Below are 19,907 nucleotides of genomic sequence, written 5' to 3' on the forward strand. Positions count from 1 at the left end.
TCCCAGCATTCTGGAGATCGCAGTACAATGGAGCAGCCACCCCAAACAGCAGCAGCTTCGGAGAGAAGCCGGCCTGAGCCTGGCAGATGTATTATGTGTGTTCTGTGTGCCAGAGCCAGAGGGGTTGAGCTGCTGAAGTCCCCTGAAGCCCAGAGGATTTTGAGTTCCAAACACTGGACAGTCACTGAGTTTATATATTTATTATGATAGAGTTTGACTTTTCTTTAATCTGATAGTAACTAGACTCTAGCTCTTCCTTTTAAAAATAAGTATGTAACTTACTTTTTTAATTATATATTTTCTTTATTTACATTTCAAATGTTATCCCCTTTCCTAGTTTCCCCTCCGAAAATCCCTTATCCCCTCCCCCTGCTCCCCAACCCACCCACTCCCATTCCTGTCCCTGGCATTCCCCTACACTGATGCATGAAACCTTCACAGGACCTAGGGTCTCTCCTCTCATTGATGACCTCTGCTACATATGCAGCTAGAGCCACCAGTCAGTCCCACCATGGGTTTTCTTTGATTGGTGATTTAGTCCCAAGGAGCTCTGTGGGTACTGGTTAGTTCATATTGATGTTCCTCCCATGGGGCTGCAAACTCCTTCAGTTCCTTGGGTCCTAGCTCCTTCATTGGGGACCCTGTGCTTACTTTTTATTTTATAGGAGTTCACATTTGAGATAGTTTGGATATTTTAATGAGGTTTTGGATATCTTAGAGCAGACATGAGTTCTGAAAATGACTAGTTATTTTTAAAGAGACTGAACTTTTAAAGTCTTTCATTTTTTAAAGACTGGGATTTTTAAAAGTTGGAGTATTCTATATTGTGATACTAATGTTAATATGAGATATTGGGAATCAATATGGAAGATTATTGATATATAAGTTATGTGTTTGTGTGTCCAAAAGGAGTTAATTGGCCTTTTGGGGTTTGTTTTTTGTTTATTTGGTTGCTTTGGTTGTTTTTCTTTTTTTCTTTTGTTTTTTGTTTGTTTGGGTACTTTTGGTCAACTTGACACAAACCGAAACATATTTGATAAAAAGAAACTCAACTGAGAAAATATCTCTACAAAATTGCCCCGGCTGAAGAGCATTTTCTTGAGTAATGACTGATATGGATGAGTTCAGCCAATGGAGGTGTTGCTAGCCCTGGGCAGCTTATCCTGAGTTATTTAAGAAGGCTGAGCAAGCCAGTAGGCATCACTCCACCATGGCCTCTGCATCAGTTACTACATTAAGCCCGAGACCTGCCTTCCCTTGATGGTGGACTTAGAGCTGTACAATGAAATAATCCCTTTCCTCCCCAGATTACTTTTGTCATATTTTATCATAGCCATAGCATTATAGCTAAAACAAATACTTGTTTCTGAAAGGTGCATTCTCTTGCCTCCCGGCAGTGTCCAGTAGAGTGTTGCTGCATCATTGTGTAGAAGTTCAGACCTCAGAGTCAGCTCTACAACCCCCTGGCTTTCATTTCTATTTCTGCCATGTGTCAGCCATGTCCTTTGGCAGATTTCACCTTTATATTCCCATTTTTCTCTTCTGTAAAATGGGGGTGATAATGTTACTGCTCATTAGTTTCCCCAGAGGGTTGTTATGAGAATTAAACTAACATATGAAATGAGGTTCTCATGGTTACAAACAGTCCCACAGAGCAAAGTGATGATGAGAATCGCTGTAGTATTTTCGTTTGTTGTTGTTGTTTAACATGGTGAAATGGCAAAATTCATTTGTATAGGCATAATTTTCTCTTTAATAATTAGTAAGATTTGCATCTAAAAGGCTGATGGAGCTCTATCCTCTTACATTGATAACCCAAACTGTAAACTTGGGATAAAAAGGATTCATGCCAAAACTTCAAATATCTCTTCCCCCTGCTCCCCAGTTCTTGTTTTTACTTCTAGTTTTGGGCCAAACCTCTTAACCTTGGAGGTCACATCTCACCCACTTAGTTGTTCAGTGAATCAGGCTCAAGTAGAACTCTGACCCCCGTGTCTTGATCCACTTGGAGAAGCACAAAGGCGACACTTCCCACTTTGCCTGTGACATTTCTAACATAACTGAAGGATAAAAGACCCTTGGGATATTTCCGTACTCAAAAGGCCCCAGTCACAGTCTGCCGAAACCTCTAGGGTTGGCCTGTACCCTTCAGGAGACATTTGGGCAGCATGTCTGTTTCTCTCTGTGTGTTTCTTTCCTCTCCCCTTTCCCCTCCTCTCTGCCTTCCCCCCTCCCTTCCCTTTCTCTTTCCTGGATTCTATTTGGGGTGCCTTTGACCTCTTTAAGGCCTGCTTTAGGAAACAGCACAACAGCTTACCAGTCCGAGAGCTTACTTACCACCAAATCTGACACTTGAGTTCAACACATGGGACCCTAATGATGACACAAGAGAACTGACTCCTGTTAGGTGTTCTTAGATCTCCACATACATCCTATGGCACAAATCCGCCCATCCATTGATAAAGAAGTCAATTAGTTAGTTCATTAAATGCCTCAATGTTGATCTTACAGAGTGATGTATATGAGTATCTTCGAGGTGCTACATGATCAAGGGGCTCCACAGTGTCAGGAAAGGGCTTAATGTGACACAGGGAGTGACAGTGCCACCTCATTTGTGGCTTTCAGTATTCTAAATTGACGTTATAGGCGAATTTACATGTAATTAAAAGTTACTCTTAGGCAAGTGTGAAGACTGATGAATAAGTCTAGACAGGCATAGACTGAATAAGAAAAGCATGTCATTTGTATCTATTATTCAGAAATAATGCCAGCATTATGTTTTAAGCATTCAGTAACTCGTTGATTATATCTTAGAAAGGAAAACCTCCTTCCCACACTCATCCTAGGCCACTGTCGGTCTAGCCTCCAGCCCTCTAGTATTTTGCCTGTACTATTGGAATGCATCTCTTTTGTGCTTCATGAGCAGATATGCAAGGCTTTGTACTGTGTTGTCATTCTTTCTCCTTAAACAAACGTCTTGTTGTTGTCTCTGGGTTTCAGCCACAACACGAAAACAACATCATGGTTAGACCCTCGGTGCCTGAACAAACAGCAGAAGCCTCTGGAAGAATGTGAAGATGATGGTAAGGACCAAGAGGTTTTAGGATCTGCACGATGGGGGCAGAGCTCATTGCACATTTGCCAAAGAGTGCTCACATGGCAAATGGGCTTGTAACATTGGAGTGCTTTGTTCCATTTTCAGGAAACACACTGTGGCTTAGAATAAAGGAGGGAATGAAATAGAATTCTTTTAGAAGAACAATTCATCAAAAGACATGTACATTCCAGGATGACTGTTGGGAATAGAGGCAGGTCAGACTTGGAAAAGACTCTAGAGAAACTCTCCAGGAATATAGAAACCAAAGATGGTTTGATGTTTCACGTTTACTAATGGACTAGATCTTAACCTGTGCTGTAAAAGCCTTCAGGGAAAAAAACAGATTTCTTGCCTCTTTTTTCATAATTGTATTGCTTGTTTAGTTTAGGGTCAATGACACGTTAGGAATGCCTTTACTGCTTAAAACGCAGCTGTAATTTTTGGAAGGCTAGAGCTGTATCTTCATCTTCTAGACATTCCTTCTGACTATACAAGTCTCTGTTGAAAAGGATTATTTCAAGTATTTGGAGTTTCTCATCATTTCTCCAAAGCAGAAGAAAACTTAATGCAGAGCAAGTATATTCTCTTTAGCACTAGAATCTGTCCCAAGTTCTGTCAAGATTGCTTTCTCTTGTGAACTTATTAAAAGGCAAAAGCTTGCCTTGCCTTGTTGCTCATTATACAATCCTGGCATTTGAATTAATACTATAATTAATTGTGTATTAGTTGTGGAATAATTATAATAATATAGTAATGCATTATAATATATATTATAATATATAGCATATATGTATATATACACATAAATATACACATATAATAACATATTTACCTGTGAGATACCAAAGCTTTATTAATTTACCCTGTAGTGCACAATTGTTTCATATGCATAAATGGTGATATTTGGAAAATGCAAGCTAATATTGCAAAGTACTATACAGTTAAAAGCCTTGTACTCTGTGATTTTTCTGTTACATATGGCTGCAGATTTTGTTCAATAAATATAGGTTTGCACGTTCATGTTTATTGGAACAAGTTCAAGTGGAAATATATGTGTTTCTAATTTAAGAGGCACAGTCCGCATGCTCATTTTACTCCAGTTCCTTGCTCCCTTAGCTGAAGAAGGAGTAAACTAGGTGTGTGAGCAGATCAGTGTCTCATACGTGGGGAGTAATGGCCATTTGAGTATTCTGTGATTCTGTTTAATATAATACATAGGTAACCAGTTTTCAAAGATGAGAACACTCCATGCTTTCTGTGAACTGTACTTTAGTACAACTTCATGGAACAGGTTTAATCTCTTTGACAAGAGATGAGTTTGAAGGCAGTTTAACCATTTTTATTACATAGCATCTTCAGAGTTCATGTCTACCATAAGTACATGGGGAATGTATGATAATAGATGATAGAAGGCCTTTCATTGAGAAAACTGCTGTGGAACAGGTGCATTATGAAAAGCTACAGAATGTTTTGTTCTTATACTAACAGCATTTTCCTTGACACAAGTATACATGCATATCCAGTGCAGGTCATTCAGTAATTATCTCATCAATATAAGAATCACATATTTCATTCATTTAGAATGATATGTGAGTGCACAGACAGCATAAACACATAATCACATGATGGCAGCTGTCAGTTCCTGGTTTTGCTGTAAGCACAGAGCTGCCTTGCCTCACTGTTTGCTGTCATGATCTGGATCAAGAAATTCCACTTCTCACACATACTGTGCCTGCATGGGAAATGCAAGCTAATATTGCAAAGTACTATATACAGTTAAAAGTCTTATACTCTGGTCCACCTGCCCATGGAATTTTATTCATAAATATAATTACTCCTTTGGTCATCAATATTTGTCTAGCACCATTAGAAGTCTTGGCCTTCCTTGTAGTTTCAGGTCAACGTTTTTAGTTGCCTGTGGTTTTGCTCCAGCGGGCTGTCTCAAAGAGATTTCTGACTCAGGATAATTAGAACTGAACTATTGACCCTATACTCAATGCTCCCCGTGTTGGTTGGAAGTAAATGGGTACACATTCAGGAATCCAATTGATCCATCACCTTTCTTCACCTCCATTTCTAATGCACGAGTCAGCTCAGTTCACACGCTTCCTTAATATGTCTGAAATCCACTCCGTCTTTTCTTCCCCACCTGTAGAGCTCCTAGCTGGATTACACATGTCTCCTACCTAGATCCCTTCCTTCTGCTGCTCTCAGCAGTTGGTTGTTTTGGTTTTTTGTTTTTTTTTTTTTTTTTTTTTTTTTTTTTTTTTTTTTTGCTTTGTTTTGTTTCCATGTCAGTGTGAGGGTGTCTTCTCTGCACTGCTGGGGCCTCTCTGGTTGCCTAGTAACTGCCTGTTCTGGTCTGCCTGTCCAGCCACCCTCGCTCTGCTCTGCCCTGCCCTGCCTTTTGCTTTGCACTCCCACTAGACCTCACTGAGTTGCTGCCTAACAGTTGGATGCTCAGGGCTTCCTCCTTAGAATGTGGTCACATTGCTCACAGTTGCTGAATATCTTCTATGTGAGACATCCATCCGCTGGAGACCCTGCGGACATGTCAGTGAATGCGACAGCAAAGCATCCGGCTCTCACAGAGCTTGAATTGAGTGGTTTTCATTGACACCCATGCATCTTTCACATTGTAGCTCAGATACCATTTCCATGACCTTGGCTTCAGATACATTCACGTCACTCTAGTGTGTAGCGTACTCTGGAGACTTAGGCATGGTCTTAATTTCACTGGATTTTGTTTAGTTTTGTACATGTCTTTTCTTCCAAAAGAGTCATTGTATTTGTGCCAGTTTTAACAGTTGCCTAACACAGTGGCTGGCACATACTCACTGGCGTGGGGGGTGAACAAGCCTTCCTGTGCACCTCATTAGGTAATACTAAATGGGCAGTTTTGCATTTTGTAATATCTTTGAGGTTTCCTTGTTCTTAAGTGGGAAGTCACTTATTACAGACCTTACTTTATTTAAATCTGATCTTTAAACAATAATAACAACATAAAGAATGCTATTCAAAACTGATTGCTCATGCCAGTTGGGCATGGCAGCCTGTCTGTAGACTCTACCAGGAGGCAAAGACAGAATCCTGAGGTCAAACTAGCTACCAGGATTAGCTGATTAATGGTTAGTATCTAAGACAGTCCACAGTGTACCCTGAACACTGGCATATACACCGGAAAGAGGTTTGAACCCCCTTGCCTCTGGGGTCATGTAGCTTCCTTCCAGGGTAGGCGACAGCCACCTGCTCTCTGTAGCTCGGGAGCCTTTAGCAACAAAATGAATGTTGTGTGCTGTGCCATGTTCTCATCTCAGTAATAACCAACTTATTTTATTGACAGCCAGAGGAGGTCAGAAGTGACTTGTTTTGCTAGCTGAAATAATTGAGCACAATTTCACTCAACTATATCTGAACCGTTGGCTTAGAAAGCTTATGTACAAATCAACAAACAAACTCAAATCGGTGAGCTCTGCCTGCCATGATGCCCCTTCAGCGCAGCCTTCAAGCATCATTTCCTTGATATGTATCACCGCGGCATAGTTGATCTTTCTCCCCCTCTTGAAAGGCACTGGGGACATTATACAATCTCCCTTTTCAATTTGACCTCACTTTCCCTTTTCCAAGCCGCATTACTTTTAAGTTAAGTAATGCTCTAATTGTGAGTGTAATTGCTTCTGTGATGAGAGGATTATTGAAGGATTAAAAGGACCTATATCGAAAGGTCTCACGGCTTTGTCTACTGCAAATAAGGTGTGTAATAAGTGACTTCCCACTTAAGAACATGGAAACCTCAGAGGTATTTGTCATCATTTACAACCAATCAAATAACATTTTGACATGCAAGGAAATGAGCCGTCTAATTATTTTGCCAATATCAGCTCTTACCATTTTGTGATTTACACTGAGGTCAGGAGTTTACTAGCCAAAGCCAGTGAAAGTAACCACAATTCAGGTAAGGTCGCTGTAATGATGGGTTTTTTTTCTGCTGTTTTTCTAATGGAGTTTCTCTCTTGGTGCTGGTGTCTGAATTTGTCTTTCTCTTTTCTGTCTCATTCCTGCTCTTCCTTTGGAGAAGAAGGGGTACACACCGAGGAGCTGGACAGTGAATTAGGTAATGCCTTGCACCCGCTTGATCTCCTCTCTGCCTTGAGCTTGCCCTTCTCCAGTCACAGGCTTCGGCCTGTCTTGCCCATGAAAGGCAGTGCACTTGCTGACAGGCATGAGGCAGAGCTGTATGTAATACATGGTGAAACCGCGGGAACAGAGTGGGACTAGAAAGAGAGTAAATTAGCGATAAATAGCCCTTAAATTTAGAATTGGGGAAGAAAATGAAGGGATACTTGCCATGACCCTTGAACTTTCATATAATCTCTCTTCGCTTCATTGCTTTATTTGTTTAGTGTATAGAGTTGTTTGTATGAATAATATAAACAAGCCAAGTAAAACAAAAGCTCTGGAGTTAGAGGTGATGATCAGTGTGCTAGCAGAATAGAATAATTCCAGTGAGGGGCTGCACGGGTCATGAGTCTTAAGATTGTATTGTGGTTAAGCCACGGGCTGTGTGCTGCTGACCGTGTCACTGCAGTGAGTGACTCTGGCAGCAGGTGCCCTGTCTGTATTGAGCATGGCTCAGTGTAGATCAGCTCTTGACCACCTTGGCTGTTCCAATGTGGCCATCATTTGCACATGTCTATAATGCTGTTTCTTTCCTTTGCTCTTGGACTGGATTGCTTTGTGTTCAGCATGAGATGATAACACTGAGATCTGAACACTTCTGGAGTTAGCTGCAGTCCACCCGAAGCTTCACTGAAGAGAGATGGAAAGGCACAATCTTTTTCAGTAAATTGCAGGAAAGCCATAGCGCATCGAAAACTGGCCTGCCCTTGCCTGTTCTAAGTGAAAGATCATTTGACATCAGCGTGTGTGGACTCTCGCAAGATTACTGAGTCTGCTCGTGTTTTATGATTGTCTTAACTCCTGTCAATGTGGATGTATTTTATAGAGATTACTGCTCTCATTTGCTTTTGTTTTTTATACATACATACATACATACATACATACATACATACATACAGTATTGGTTCACTAGAGCTGTACTATAGAATTTGGCCTTATTTTTTTTTTTCATCATTTGGAAGGTACCCTCTTATAACAAGCATCCTCATTCAAGCAAACCAGGGGAAAGGTGTGCTCAGAGATGTTTATTAACCAGGCAAAGTCCACAGAGCAACAGTGCTAACATGGACCCTACGTTTCAGTTCTACATCTGAACTATGGCTGAAGGATCTCATCTCAAATCCCCCTAGCAGGCTAAAGAGTCTTGCCCATCCGCCATCCATCATAAACAAAAGCAGTGTGTCCTCATGAATGTTTGCTTAAAACATAATGTAATCAGTTTCTCTGTTAAATATTTTCTGACCTTTTTCAGTTTTCCAAAACTAAATGGCAAATTCTGGGACAAACAGCTTCCTTTTTTTAAATTGATGACCTATTTCTATTTTAAGCATTAGGAAACTAATTCCTGTTATTAAGTTAATTACCACATTGGAAGTGAGAAATCTGTCTTTTCATTTCAAAATAAGTTTTAGCTTAAAAAATTCAAAAACTTAATAGAATTGGTTCATCTGTTCCAGAATTGTTTAATGTGTGTGTGTGTGTGTGTGTGTGTGTGTGTGTGTATACATGCTAGTACACAGAATGCTTACCAAATGAGCTATCACTCGATTCTCCACCCCACCCCCACCTCCACATACACACATACACAGAAATACCAACTAATTGCATTTCTCAACTTCAGAATGTTAGATTGTTCATAGTACAGAGGTTCAGGTCAGGGGCAGTTTCATGTACCCTCTGTGTACTTCCACCAAAGCACAGGTAATGGCATGTACACTTCCTTCTATGTTCCTGGTATCTAACATGTCCATGGGTACACAGTAGTGGTTATGTTAATTTTTGCTAAATTAAGAAAATCAAGTACCTATTTCTACCATTTTATGTGTAGATAATCAGGTCAATTATTTTAAGTTTTGGGTTTTGGTAGGAGATCTGGCTCAATTAGTCATAGCACTATCCTTCCCTCTCATCTTTTCTACCGCACAACTGTGCAGCAATTTGCATTTTAACCTTAGCTACTTCATTTTCACTTAAATGGCCATTTCTAGCTTTACAAAGGGAAACTGGTTCCCAGGCATTTGAAGTTCATTAGTCCTTAAGACTTGATATGACAGACGAAGGCCATGAGATATATTGACAAGTTAGACTCATCTTTCACTATAGTTATAATGTTTCCTAAACTCAAGAGACATCTTAAAATTGCAAAGTGTTTTCTACAAAAGAAGGAAGGGAGGTAAGGAAGGAAAAGAGAGAAAGATGGGGGGGAAGGAAGGAAGGAAGGAAGGAGGGAAGGAAGGAAGGAAGGAAGGAAGGAAGGAAGGAAGGAAGGAAGGAAGGAAGGAAGGAGAGAGGCCTATTTCTTTGTTTCCAGACATAACCTGTGTGGCAAATGCCATTAAACCAGTGTCTCTCGATGTGCAGTCAAATCTGAACAAAATATGAACTTTGAGTAACCAGTTTGCATGTGTCTGTGTGCACATGCACACCTCCATCATGCTCTGTCTGTGACTGTTGGTAACATGTAAGAACCCTCTGATTACAAAACTGTCAGTATTTGAAAATCCCCACAACATATCATAAGTAAAACACTACATACACAAAACAAACAAAAATGTATTGAAAACTCCAAGAGAAAAAACCCAAGTCATATATAAGAGAAAATCCTCAAAATAACAGCCAGTTTCACAATGGAAACTTTTAAATTCAGAAGAGCCTGGAGCAATGCATTCCAAGTCCTAAAAGGCTATGATTGCCAACCTGTAATAACATACCCAGCAAAACTACCCACTATAACTGAACTGAAAGAAAAAATTTCTATGATATAAACAAATCAAACCTAAAGAAAATATAGGAAACAGTGTTTTCAGTTGAACAAAGGAATGGACATAGCAAAGACAGTGTGTGACGACATAGGAAGCCATAGTTATTAAAACACAGAGTTCCACTGAGAACACAATGCCACCAAAAATCAGCAGTAGGACAATTGCAACTAACATACATTTCAATTGATGGCTTTAAATTGGTCTCAGTTCTCTAATCAAAAGACACAAGTTGGATGAATGGAGAGAGTAAGACACAAAATCCATCTCTCTGTTCTCTCCAAGGAACACATCTTACTTTAAAGGTGGATAGCATCTTAGAGTAAAAAGATGAACCAAAGTACTCTAATCAAATGGGACCAGGTACCAATCAGGTGATGCTGTTCTAATATTTACCTCTCTGGACTACAGACTTGAAAGTAAAACTAATCAAAGGAAATAGAGACACTTCATCCTAAACAAAGTAACAGTTATAAGAAGACATTACAATTCTAAACCAAACTCTTTTTTTTTTTAAGATTTTAAAAAAAAGATTTATTTATTTCATGTATGTGAGTACACTGTCATTATCTTCAGACACACCAGAAGAGGGCATTGGATCATCCATTACAGTTGGTTGTGAGCCACCACGTGGTTGCTGGGAATAGAACTCATGACCTTGAAAGAGCAGTCAGTGCTCTTAACCGCTGACCCATCTCCCCAGCCTTGCACCAAACTGTTGTTTGTACCAAATTTCATTTTAAAAATGTACTACTTGATTTAAAGACACAGATTAATATCCATCTCTCAATACTAGGTGATTTCAATATCCCAGTTTCTACACCAGACGGACAGACAGACATATATACATATATACACACACAAACAAACAACATACATACATCAGAATTTGCTGAGAGCACACACCAAATGGACTTCACGGTTTTCTACAGAGTAAACGCCAAAGAATATACATTTTATTCAGTAACACACAGAAGATTTTCTAAAGTATACCACATCCTGAGACACTAAACAAATCTTTACAAACCAAAAAGATTGAAATCAGTCCATGCATTCTATGTGATCACAAGGCAATGGCAATAAAATTTTAAAGTGGACAGCAATCTCTAGTGAGTACACATACCCATGGAGATTTAACAATTCATTTCTGAAGCATGATTGTGTCAAAGAAGAAATCATGAAAAAACTTTTTCCTTCCACTGAGAGAATATGAAAACACAACAGAACTTCTGGGACACATTGAAAGCAGTATTAGTGGCAAAAGGTTTAGCTCCCAGTGCCTACATTAAAGAAATGAAGAAGAGCACAAATCAATGGCTTAGTCAAGCCACTCAAAATTTTTGAAAACACAAAAGCAACCCAAATCCAAACCCAGTCAATGGCAAAAACAATAATAAAAGCAAACATTAATGAAATAGAAACAATACAAAGAATCAATAAATCTAAGAGCTGGTTCTTTGAGAAGATAAAACAATGGTGACTGACAATTGGCAAAAAGAAAAGAGAGGAGCCAAGTTAACAGATTCAGAAGCAAGCAGGAGAAACATTACAATAGACATCAAAGAAACTCACAGTATCATAAGGGAACACTTTAAAAACCTGTACTCCATTAAGCTCAAAACCTAAAAGAAATGGATGAATTTCTAGATTCCGCTAAATCACCAGATGAGCAACCTGACGAGAACTATAACTATGAGGAGCTTGAGATAGTACTCCAAAGCCAGGGCCAGGTGGATTCACAGAATTTTACCACCCATTCAGAGAAGATCTACACCCAATCCTTCATCCTCCTTATTCTAGAGAGAGAGAGAGATTGATTCCAGACTCTGAGGAAGCCAGTATTGCTCTAATACTAAAATCAGGTGAAAACAATAAAAAAATATTTCTCAACATAGATATGTTCAATAAACTACTTGCAAACAGAATAAAGACTTCCATCAAAACCTTTATATATCATTACTAAGTTTGTCCTATCCCTAAAATGCAGGGATGATAAACATACACAAATCAAAATAATATGATAAACCACAAAAATCACATGATCATATTAATGGATGCAGAGAAAGTCTTTGACAAGATTCAACATCCTTCATGCTAAAAATATTAGAGAATGGGAGATGAGAGGGAATTTACCTCAAATAATAAAAGCTACTTATGAGAATCCCTCCATCAGCATCATTCTAAACTGAGAAGAGCTTGAAACAGTTCCACTGTGCTCGGAATGTAACAGATGCATCCACTATCTGGAGCCACAAGAAAAGAAAAGAGAGTTAAAGGGATGCGGGTGGGTAAAGAAGTCAAAGTACTCCTGTGTGCAGATGGCGTAACACCATGCTTTAGAGAGTCCCAAAATTCTGCTAGAAAAGTTCTAGAAATGATGAACAAATGGAGCAGTGTGGCAAGATATGGAATTGATTTGCACAAATCAATCCATCACCAACACATGTGCAGAGTGTGAAATCACTAGCACACCCCTATTCACAATAATCTCAAAGAACACAAACTATCCTGGGATAAACCTGATCATGGAAGAGAAGGACCTCAACAATGAAAACTTTAAACCTCTAAAGAAAGACACTACAAAATGGATAGATAGATAGTCCATGGATTGATAGATTTAATATTGTGAAAATATTTTACCAAAGCTGTTTACAGGTTCAATACAATCAAAATAAAAATCCTCATTTTACTATTCACAGAAATAGAAACAAAAATCTTAACATTCATATGATAACACAACAGACCTCAGATAGCCGAAACGATCCTGAACGAGAACAGTGCTAGTTTGTTTAACACACCAAGTCTTAAGATATACTCCAGTATCATGGTAATAAAAGGAATATGGTGCTAGCATAAAACCAGACATGTAGACCAAATGAACAAAATTGAAGATCCAGACAAGAGTACATAAAACTTCAGCAACTTAGTAATTGACAGAGATGCCTAAAACACTAGCTGGAAAAAAGAAAACATTTTCAGCAAATGCTACTGGGAAAAGAAGATGTGCGTGCGCAGGAGAATGAAAATAGACTTGTGCCTATTGCCCTGCAGAGAAACTAACTCAAAGTGGATCAATACCTAAACATGAAACCAGAAATACTGACACTGCTAGATGATTTTTGCTAGATACATATCTGAGAGACACTTAATATGATATAGCTGTAAGACATAGATTTTCTGAATAAGACTCCAGTCGCCCAAGAAAAAGCCAACAATTGACAAGTGGGAGTTCCTAAAACTAAAATGCTTTGCACAGCAAAAGAAACAATCGGCCGGGTGAAGAGGAAAGTCACAGTATGGGAGAGAATTTTTCCTAGATACCTATCAGAGAGCCAATTAATATCCAGATTATATAAAGAATGAAAAAAACCAAATGCCCCATTCAAAAATAAGGCCTATGACTGAACAGACAATTCTCAAAAGGAGGGGGGGGGAGAGGCTAAGAAATAATCTTTAAAATGTTCATTATTCCTAGCAACTGGAAATGCAAATTGATACAACTTTGAGATGTCATCTTACCCCTATCAGAATGTCAACGGTTCACCAAGCAACTAACAAGAAATGGTGGAGGGATTAAGGGGAAAAGAGAACCCTCATTTGCTGTTTGTGGGACTGCAAACTGGTGCAGCCATTATGGAAGTCAGTGTGGAGAATCCCCCCCCCCAAAAAAAAAAAAAGCTAAAAATAAATCTACCATATGACCCACCTGTACCATTCTTTGCCGGCCAAAGGACTCATGGCATCTTACTCTACACATACCGGCTCAGCCATGTTCATTGCTATTCCAGCCATAATAAGTAGGCATTGGAAAGCACCTAAATGCCCTGTGAATGAATAATAAAAATGTGGTATAGACACACTAGGAAATCCAGATTCAGCTGTAAAGAAAAGCCCCATCATGAACTCTGCAGGTGAATGGGTAAAACTAGTAAGGACCACATAGTGTGAGGTACCCTAGACCCAGAAAATCAAATGTCATGTGTGCTCTCTCATTAGAGCTCCTAGCTCCAAATCCTCATCCCTCCTCAAGGATGACTGTTGCAACAGATGGAGACCTTTATAGAAAATCACAGCCAATTAAAATGGTCATTGTTGGCCCTAGTCCCAGTGGATACATCTATACATCAAATCCTGCACCTATAGCTCAGAGAACATTGTGGAAGAGGAACAAAAAGATTCTAAGAGCCTGAAGGTCAAGAATCCTGTGAGACTGTCTTGGCTGTAAGACTGTCTCCCCTAGGAATGTGAGAAGTCTCACTAATATGTGCCACCTAAACATGAGCTGAACAAGGAAAACAGACATGCCAACATGGATGGGATGTAGGGCCCATGAGGCCTCAGCTCTATACAAAGTACTTAGGCAACTAAGGAATGCTTTCAGTGGGAGAAAAAATCTTCAAAGAAGAACACACCAATTGGTTACTTGGTGCCAAATGGTCAGGGCTGTAAACATGCATATAAATAACATTATACAGATTGAGCAGGTTATATTTAGGAACATGCATGAATATACGTATACATATGTGCATGTAACAACAGTTTTAAAAAGAGGCTGTGAATTTGAAAGAGCAAAGAGGGGTACATGGGAGGGTTTAGAGTGAAACAAGGGATGGGGGAATGATGTGGTTGTACTATCATCTCAAATTAAGTAGTAGCTACATGATTCTTGGAATTGAAAAATTAAGCTGGTTCAAAGTAAGCAGTATCTCTAGTATTTGTGATGTTTGGCTCACACTCTGTGACTAGTGATTTCTAGGAATAATGATTCACAGTGAAGGATAGCATTACCCAGTCTTACCTTACCTTCACAGATCCTGAGAGCTTTAAAAATCAAGTTGAGTAATTGCTGCCCTGCCTAAAAGAGCTGCTTGATGACACAGATACAGTCTAGGTTCTTCCTTCTCTAAGAAAAACACTTCAATACAACAGGACTTTCAGTAATAGATTCGTCTAACGGAACTTGGAAACCTAGTTAAGAGTTTCTGACTTTGGTTTGAAACCTCGGGAGACAGAGTTCACTATTTGCCTGGTGCCATTCCACCCTCACATTTAAAAGATACACATGAGAGGTGTGTGGGGGCAGGCTGGCAGTCCCAGGGCTCCAGCAGTGAAGACCAGAACATGTGTGAGACCAGCCTCACCTACCTAATGAAGCCTGGTCTGCCTGTATTCCACCCACTAGGGGGATGTACAAAAGAATATTTGCACATGGCAGTGAACTATCTTGCATTATCTTTCAAAGATAAAGTGCTGGAAAGACAAACTGACACATGTGCAAGAATGAAGTAACGGGGTGTGTGTGTGTGTCTGTGTGTGTGTGTGTGTGTGTGTGTGTGTACTTTGAACACCCAGCTCAGCCTGCCATTTTAATTCACTCAGTAATGTCTTCATTAGGAACAATGAATCTTATCTGGATAAGATGCAAGCTAAATTTTCTTTCAAGGAAAGCAAAATAAAACCACTGACTTGAGAATGAAAAGAAAGTAATTTTTATGTGTTCTTACATATGTGGCAAAGTAGTCTGGAAACAGAATGAGAAAACTATAAACACTTAAGGGAAGAACTAGGTGTTAAAGAAAGTTTTAAGTATTTCTATTAAAATCTAATTCAATACTTGGCTGATGATGAAGGCAGCTAGGACTGCATTTTATTGTTTTATTTTCTTAAGTAAAATACCAATAGATAGAGAGTAATTTTTCATGTAGAAAAGTACACAGAACAAAGGAAAAATAGTTCATGTTTCTTTGCGTTAGAATACACAGTTTTAATTGTCTTCAAGATATCTGAGTGTGTCACTCTCCGCTGACTGACTCAGTGTCTGCGCTCCTGAATGAGCTCTCGTTGTGTGCTAATGGTCTTTTGTTTTTCAGAGTTGCCTGCTGGCTGGGAAAAGATTGAAGACCCTGTCTACGGTGTCTACTATGTAGAGTAAGTGTCCGTGGATATTCCACATATAGCTTTTGCACTCCTGGGCCATTGTGTATATTATACGAAACACATCTTAGCATTGTTACAAGGTTCAAAATGATATTATTAATTTTATAATGGAAAGAGGAAGAACTTAGTGAGTAAGTAAATATTCACCAAACCTGAAGAAATTCAGAAAGGAAGTCAGTATACATGGCTTTTGTTAACTTCCGAATCCCCAAGACCCAGTGTGCACCACAGGTTCTCGGTGAGTGGTAGTGAAGACCTGGCTGTAGGAGTGCCGATTAAAAACTACAGAAAGCTTGTGCTTTTTCAGAGCAGCCTGACTGCTCTTATTTTTATGCCTCGGTCTGAACTTCATAGCAATTACTTATTTATTCACTCTGCCATTCTAAAAGGGTTAGATAAATCTTAATAATTTATGAAATTTTGCCAAGAGTAAGAAGGAAACAGAAAACTGGGATAAGATGCAGGGCCTGTTATCTGTCCCTCCTGGCCTCTCCCAGGATTCTCAGCCCGTAGTGTGATCGCTTTACTATAGGCTTTATTCTAGCATTGGACGTGTACTTTGTCATTTTTACTAAAATCATTGATTAGCAGGATGCTAAAAGAAAATTTTAACAATAACAAAGAGGTGAATACTGCAAACATCAATATCAACATACATCGCAACTTTTCCTCTAAGGAAAGTGAGAGAAAACTGTAACAGTTCCTTTGAATAAGACAAGCACCATGTGAATTTTGTGTCATCATTGTCCTTCGTGCCACAGTGAAGATAAAAGGCCTCCTTTCTCTTTCTCATGTTGCTGGTAATAAAAAGTCACTTGTATAATGCCCCAATAATAGGAACATATTATGTAAAAATGCCAGGCTGCAATAAGATGCCAGTGTCTTACTGTAAAGCAGTTACAGGAGTTCAGTATAACAAGTGCCCTTGGCCAGTACAAGGCCTGATTCCCCTGTACAGAATAGGGAGAAACTTCAACATCAGATATAAGCAAAGTCATTTTTATTGACCTTCATAAAGTACATATCCTTTGTGAGCTCTGAAGATCTTTTATATTGACGAACAGAGAGGCTGCTGCCAGGCAAGGCCGGGCTTGCATTGGTACTTAGCTTGTGCATTTAGTAAGAAAGGATGCAGCTGGGTACCACTATGAACGAAGAAGAAACCAGGTCCTGAAGTGGAAAGACATAACTTACAAGGTCTGCTTCTCTCTCTTTTCATGCCAGATCCACAGGGCATGCTAGTGGTAGGCAATTTCTTACAATGAAATCGTCTAAAGGAACAAAGAGACAAATATCCTTTTAATAAGAATTAAAGATAGTCTGTCTACCCTATTTGACAAACCATTCTTTAAAAGAAAAAATCTCATTTTCAAAAGCAATACTTGATGTTTTAAATAATAACGTAATAGGTATGCCCCCAAACTTCTAATGAACTGTTGTTTTGGCTTAAGGAGTACATACACGTGTACATACACACATATGTATATGTGAAACCATCTATATATACATGTATTTATACTTAGCATAAATACAAAATAAATAAGGCCATCACACAGAAACACTCATGTGGATGATGGATGTATGTTGATATGTGTGCGTTGTTGGGGTAAGTGTGTGTGCCCGGCCTTACTAGTGACAGAGTCATCTAAAATGTCTAGATCTTTGTCACTTTAAACACATTGCATTCACATAGTTTAACTATCTTTGAAGTATCATTGCCTATAGGCTGTGAATTTGATCTTTCCTCTTGGTCATTCATTGGGTTGCCATAATTGACAGATTTTAGTGGAGTCCTTTTGACCTCACCCTTAGGCTTCTCCATACCTTGCTATGTAAAGCCATGCAAGAGTTTTGCCATTGTAGACCACAGACAACATCCCAGCTCCAGTTGACTCTTAATTCTTAGTAATTCAGAGTGTGCTTCTTGGTGAGTTTAATGTACCTCCCCTCTCAGATGCTAGCTTTGAAATACAGGTAGAGTCACTGGCTCAAGTCCTTGAATTCTAAAGCAACCATAGCTGAGTGAGCACACTAGTTAATAATGTCAGACAAAGAGAACTCCACAGAGGTGTACTTCTCATCCCCACATGAAATGCTATTGTGTCCACACTTACATGGTTCACATATTCAAGGTGAATTGTTGATTGAAAAGAAAATGGTATAGAAAACTTTAGAAATAAATAAATAAAATTTAAGTTTCAAGTTGGGTGTCATTCAGGGCACCGTAAGGTCTCTTTCCTTGCTGCTCCATGGAGATTAGGCCACAAAGCACCCCTCATCCAGTGCATCTAAGCTTTATGCACTGCCTGTCAGTCACTTGGTGGCCAGCTCAGTTACAAGGTCAGCTGTCACAGTGTCAAACACTGTCATACACTGTGTTCAAATGTCCCTTATTTAACTTCCTGATAGGCCCAGAGCACAAAGGTCACAGCGTGGGCAATTGGAACATGCTGAAGAGGCAGGCAGAAGTTCCTTTAAGTGACTAAGGAAATAAATCATATGTGGAAACTACTGAGGGCTACGGTCAATTGTTGCTATTAATCTGTTGCTGTGCTTGTTTTATAAGTTAAACTGGGTCATAGGTGTGTACAGATGCAGAGGGAAAACCATATTCATATTGGACTGGATGCTATCCTGGGCTCCAGCATTCACTGGAGCTCTGGGAACACGTTCCCTGTAAACAAGGGCTTTCTGATGGTGAGTAAAGCTATTTGCCTCAGGACATTCGCTAGGGATTTCTAGTAAGATGCATTCCAACCACACCTTAGGTTTCACTGCGCATACACAGCCATAATGGGAGCTGTGTTTATGTCTTTCTATCTGCATATCCACTCCAGACCCTCTGCTGTGCCCCAGTTAATCGATTTGCTCGGCCTTTTCCTGCTAGAATGAGTATTTCCTCCCTGAGAACTGCTTTCCTTTCTTCCCAGCCACATCAACAGGAAGACGCAATATGAAAACCCAGTCCTAGAAGCCAAAAGGAAGAAACAGCTTGAACAGCAGCAGCAACAGCAGCAGCCTCAGCCACCGCAGCCAGAAGGTTGGCTTCTTTGCTGGAGGCATTTCCCTGAGCTGGGAGTGTGGGGTAAAGCCTAGGCACTGTCACCCCCGTGTGGTCAGAGCTGGCCTTGATGATAGATTCTTTTCTCCTCTAACCACCCCTCCCTCCAACAGCACACCCCAGCACACTGCAGAAGGGGGCGCCCCTGCATAGCGCTCAGACCTCTGCCTTGCTTTGGATGGAATTTAACCTGCGGAGCTGAGGGAATTTGGGCCCCTGTAGCGTTTGCATGGTGATCCCTGTGTAACATTTAAGCAGAGATTCTGGGCACTAGGCTCCTTTTTCACGTTAGAAACCCCGTACAGAAGGATCTGCATGCTTCTGGGAAGTCACAAAATCATATTCTTTTTTTTTAAATTTTGGTTTTTCAAGACAGGGTTCTCTGTGTAGCCCTGGCTGTCCTAGAACTCACTATATACACCAGGCTGGCCTCAAACTCAGAAATCCGCCTGCCTCTGCCTCCCAAATACTGGGATTAAAGGCTTGTACCACCACTGCCCCAAACAAATTCATATTCTTTAGAGAAATAAAAATAACCAAGGAAAAGGGGGGGAACCTTAAATCTTCCAGTGCTTGCCCCATCCCATTCTTAGGGGCTTACTGTGTAGAATTTTTCTGGTAAATAAAAATCACAAATACCAAAAACAAGAATAATTTTGTGAGTAAATATATTTCATTTGAGCAACTTTTTTTTTCACTTTTTATTTCTTAAACCTGCTTGAAGGTTTGAGTTGACTCAAAGTTTTAATGGCTAAAAGATGTGTTATATAATGAGTGTTTCTACTAGTATGTAGCTATCCATTTATTAATATTTAAGGTTTTCCTAATTTTTCATTAAATTTTTCAGCGGTAGGCTTTATACCATCTAAGTATA

General features: G+C 39.6%; 1 protein-coding gene across 25 annotated transcripts in view; it reads left to right on the top strand.

Moving 5' to 3' along the window:
• The window catches only part of Magi1 (membrane associated guanylate kinase, WW and PDZ domain containing 1), a 623,637-nt gene that overhangs the window by 525,747 nt on the left and 77,983 nt on the right, over nucleotides 1-19,907 (top strand). For 11 of the 25 annotated variants that reach the window (XM_085840252.1, XM_085840262.1, XM_085840249.1 and 8 more), the window contains exons 6-9: nucleotides 3,001-3,083; nucleotides 7,173-7,211; nucleotides 15,906-15,963; nucleotides 18,903-19,012. In XM_085840252.1, the coding sequence (XP_085696378.1) occupies nucleotides 3,001-3,083; nucleotides 7,173-7,211; nucleotides 15,906-15,963; nucleotides 18,903-19,012 (290 nt within the window). The remainder of the gene's footprint in view (nucleotides 1-3,000; nucleotides 3,084-7,172; nucleotides 7,212-15,905; nucleotides 15,964-18,902; nucleotides 19,013-19,907) is intronic. The other 14 variants (XM_085840254.1, XM_085840269.1, XM_085840263.1 and 11 more) reach the window with 2 other exon arrangements.

The sequence above is a fragment of the Mus caroli genome, unplaced genomic scaffold, assembly GCF_978045245.1.
Source record: "Mus caroli unplaced genomic scaffold, Mus_caroli_1 scaffold_7, whole genome shotgun sequence".
NCBI classification, from domain to species: Eukaryota; Metazoa; Chordata; class Mammalia; order Rodentia; family Muridae; genus Mus; species Mus caroli.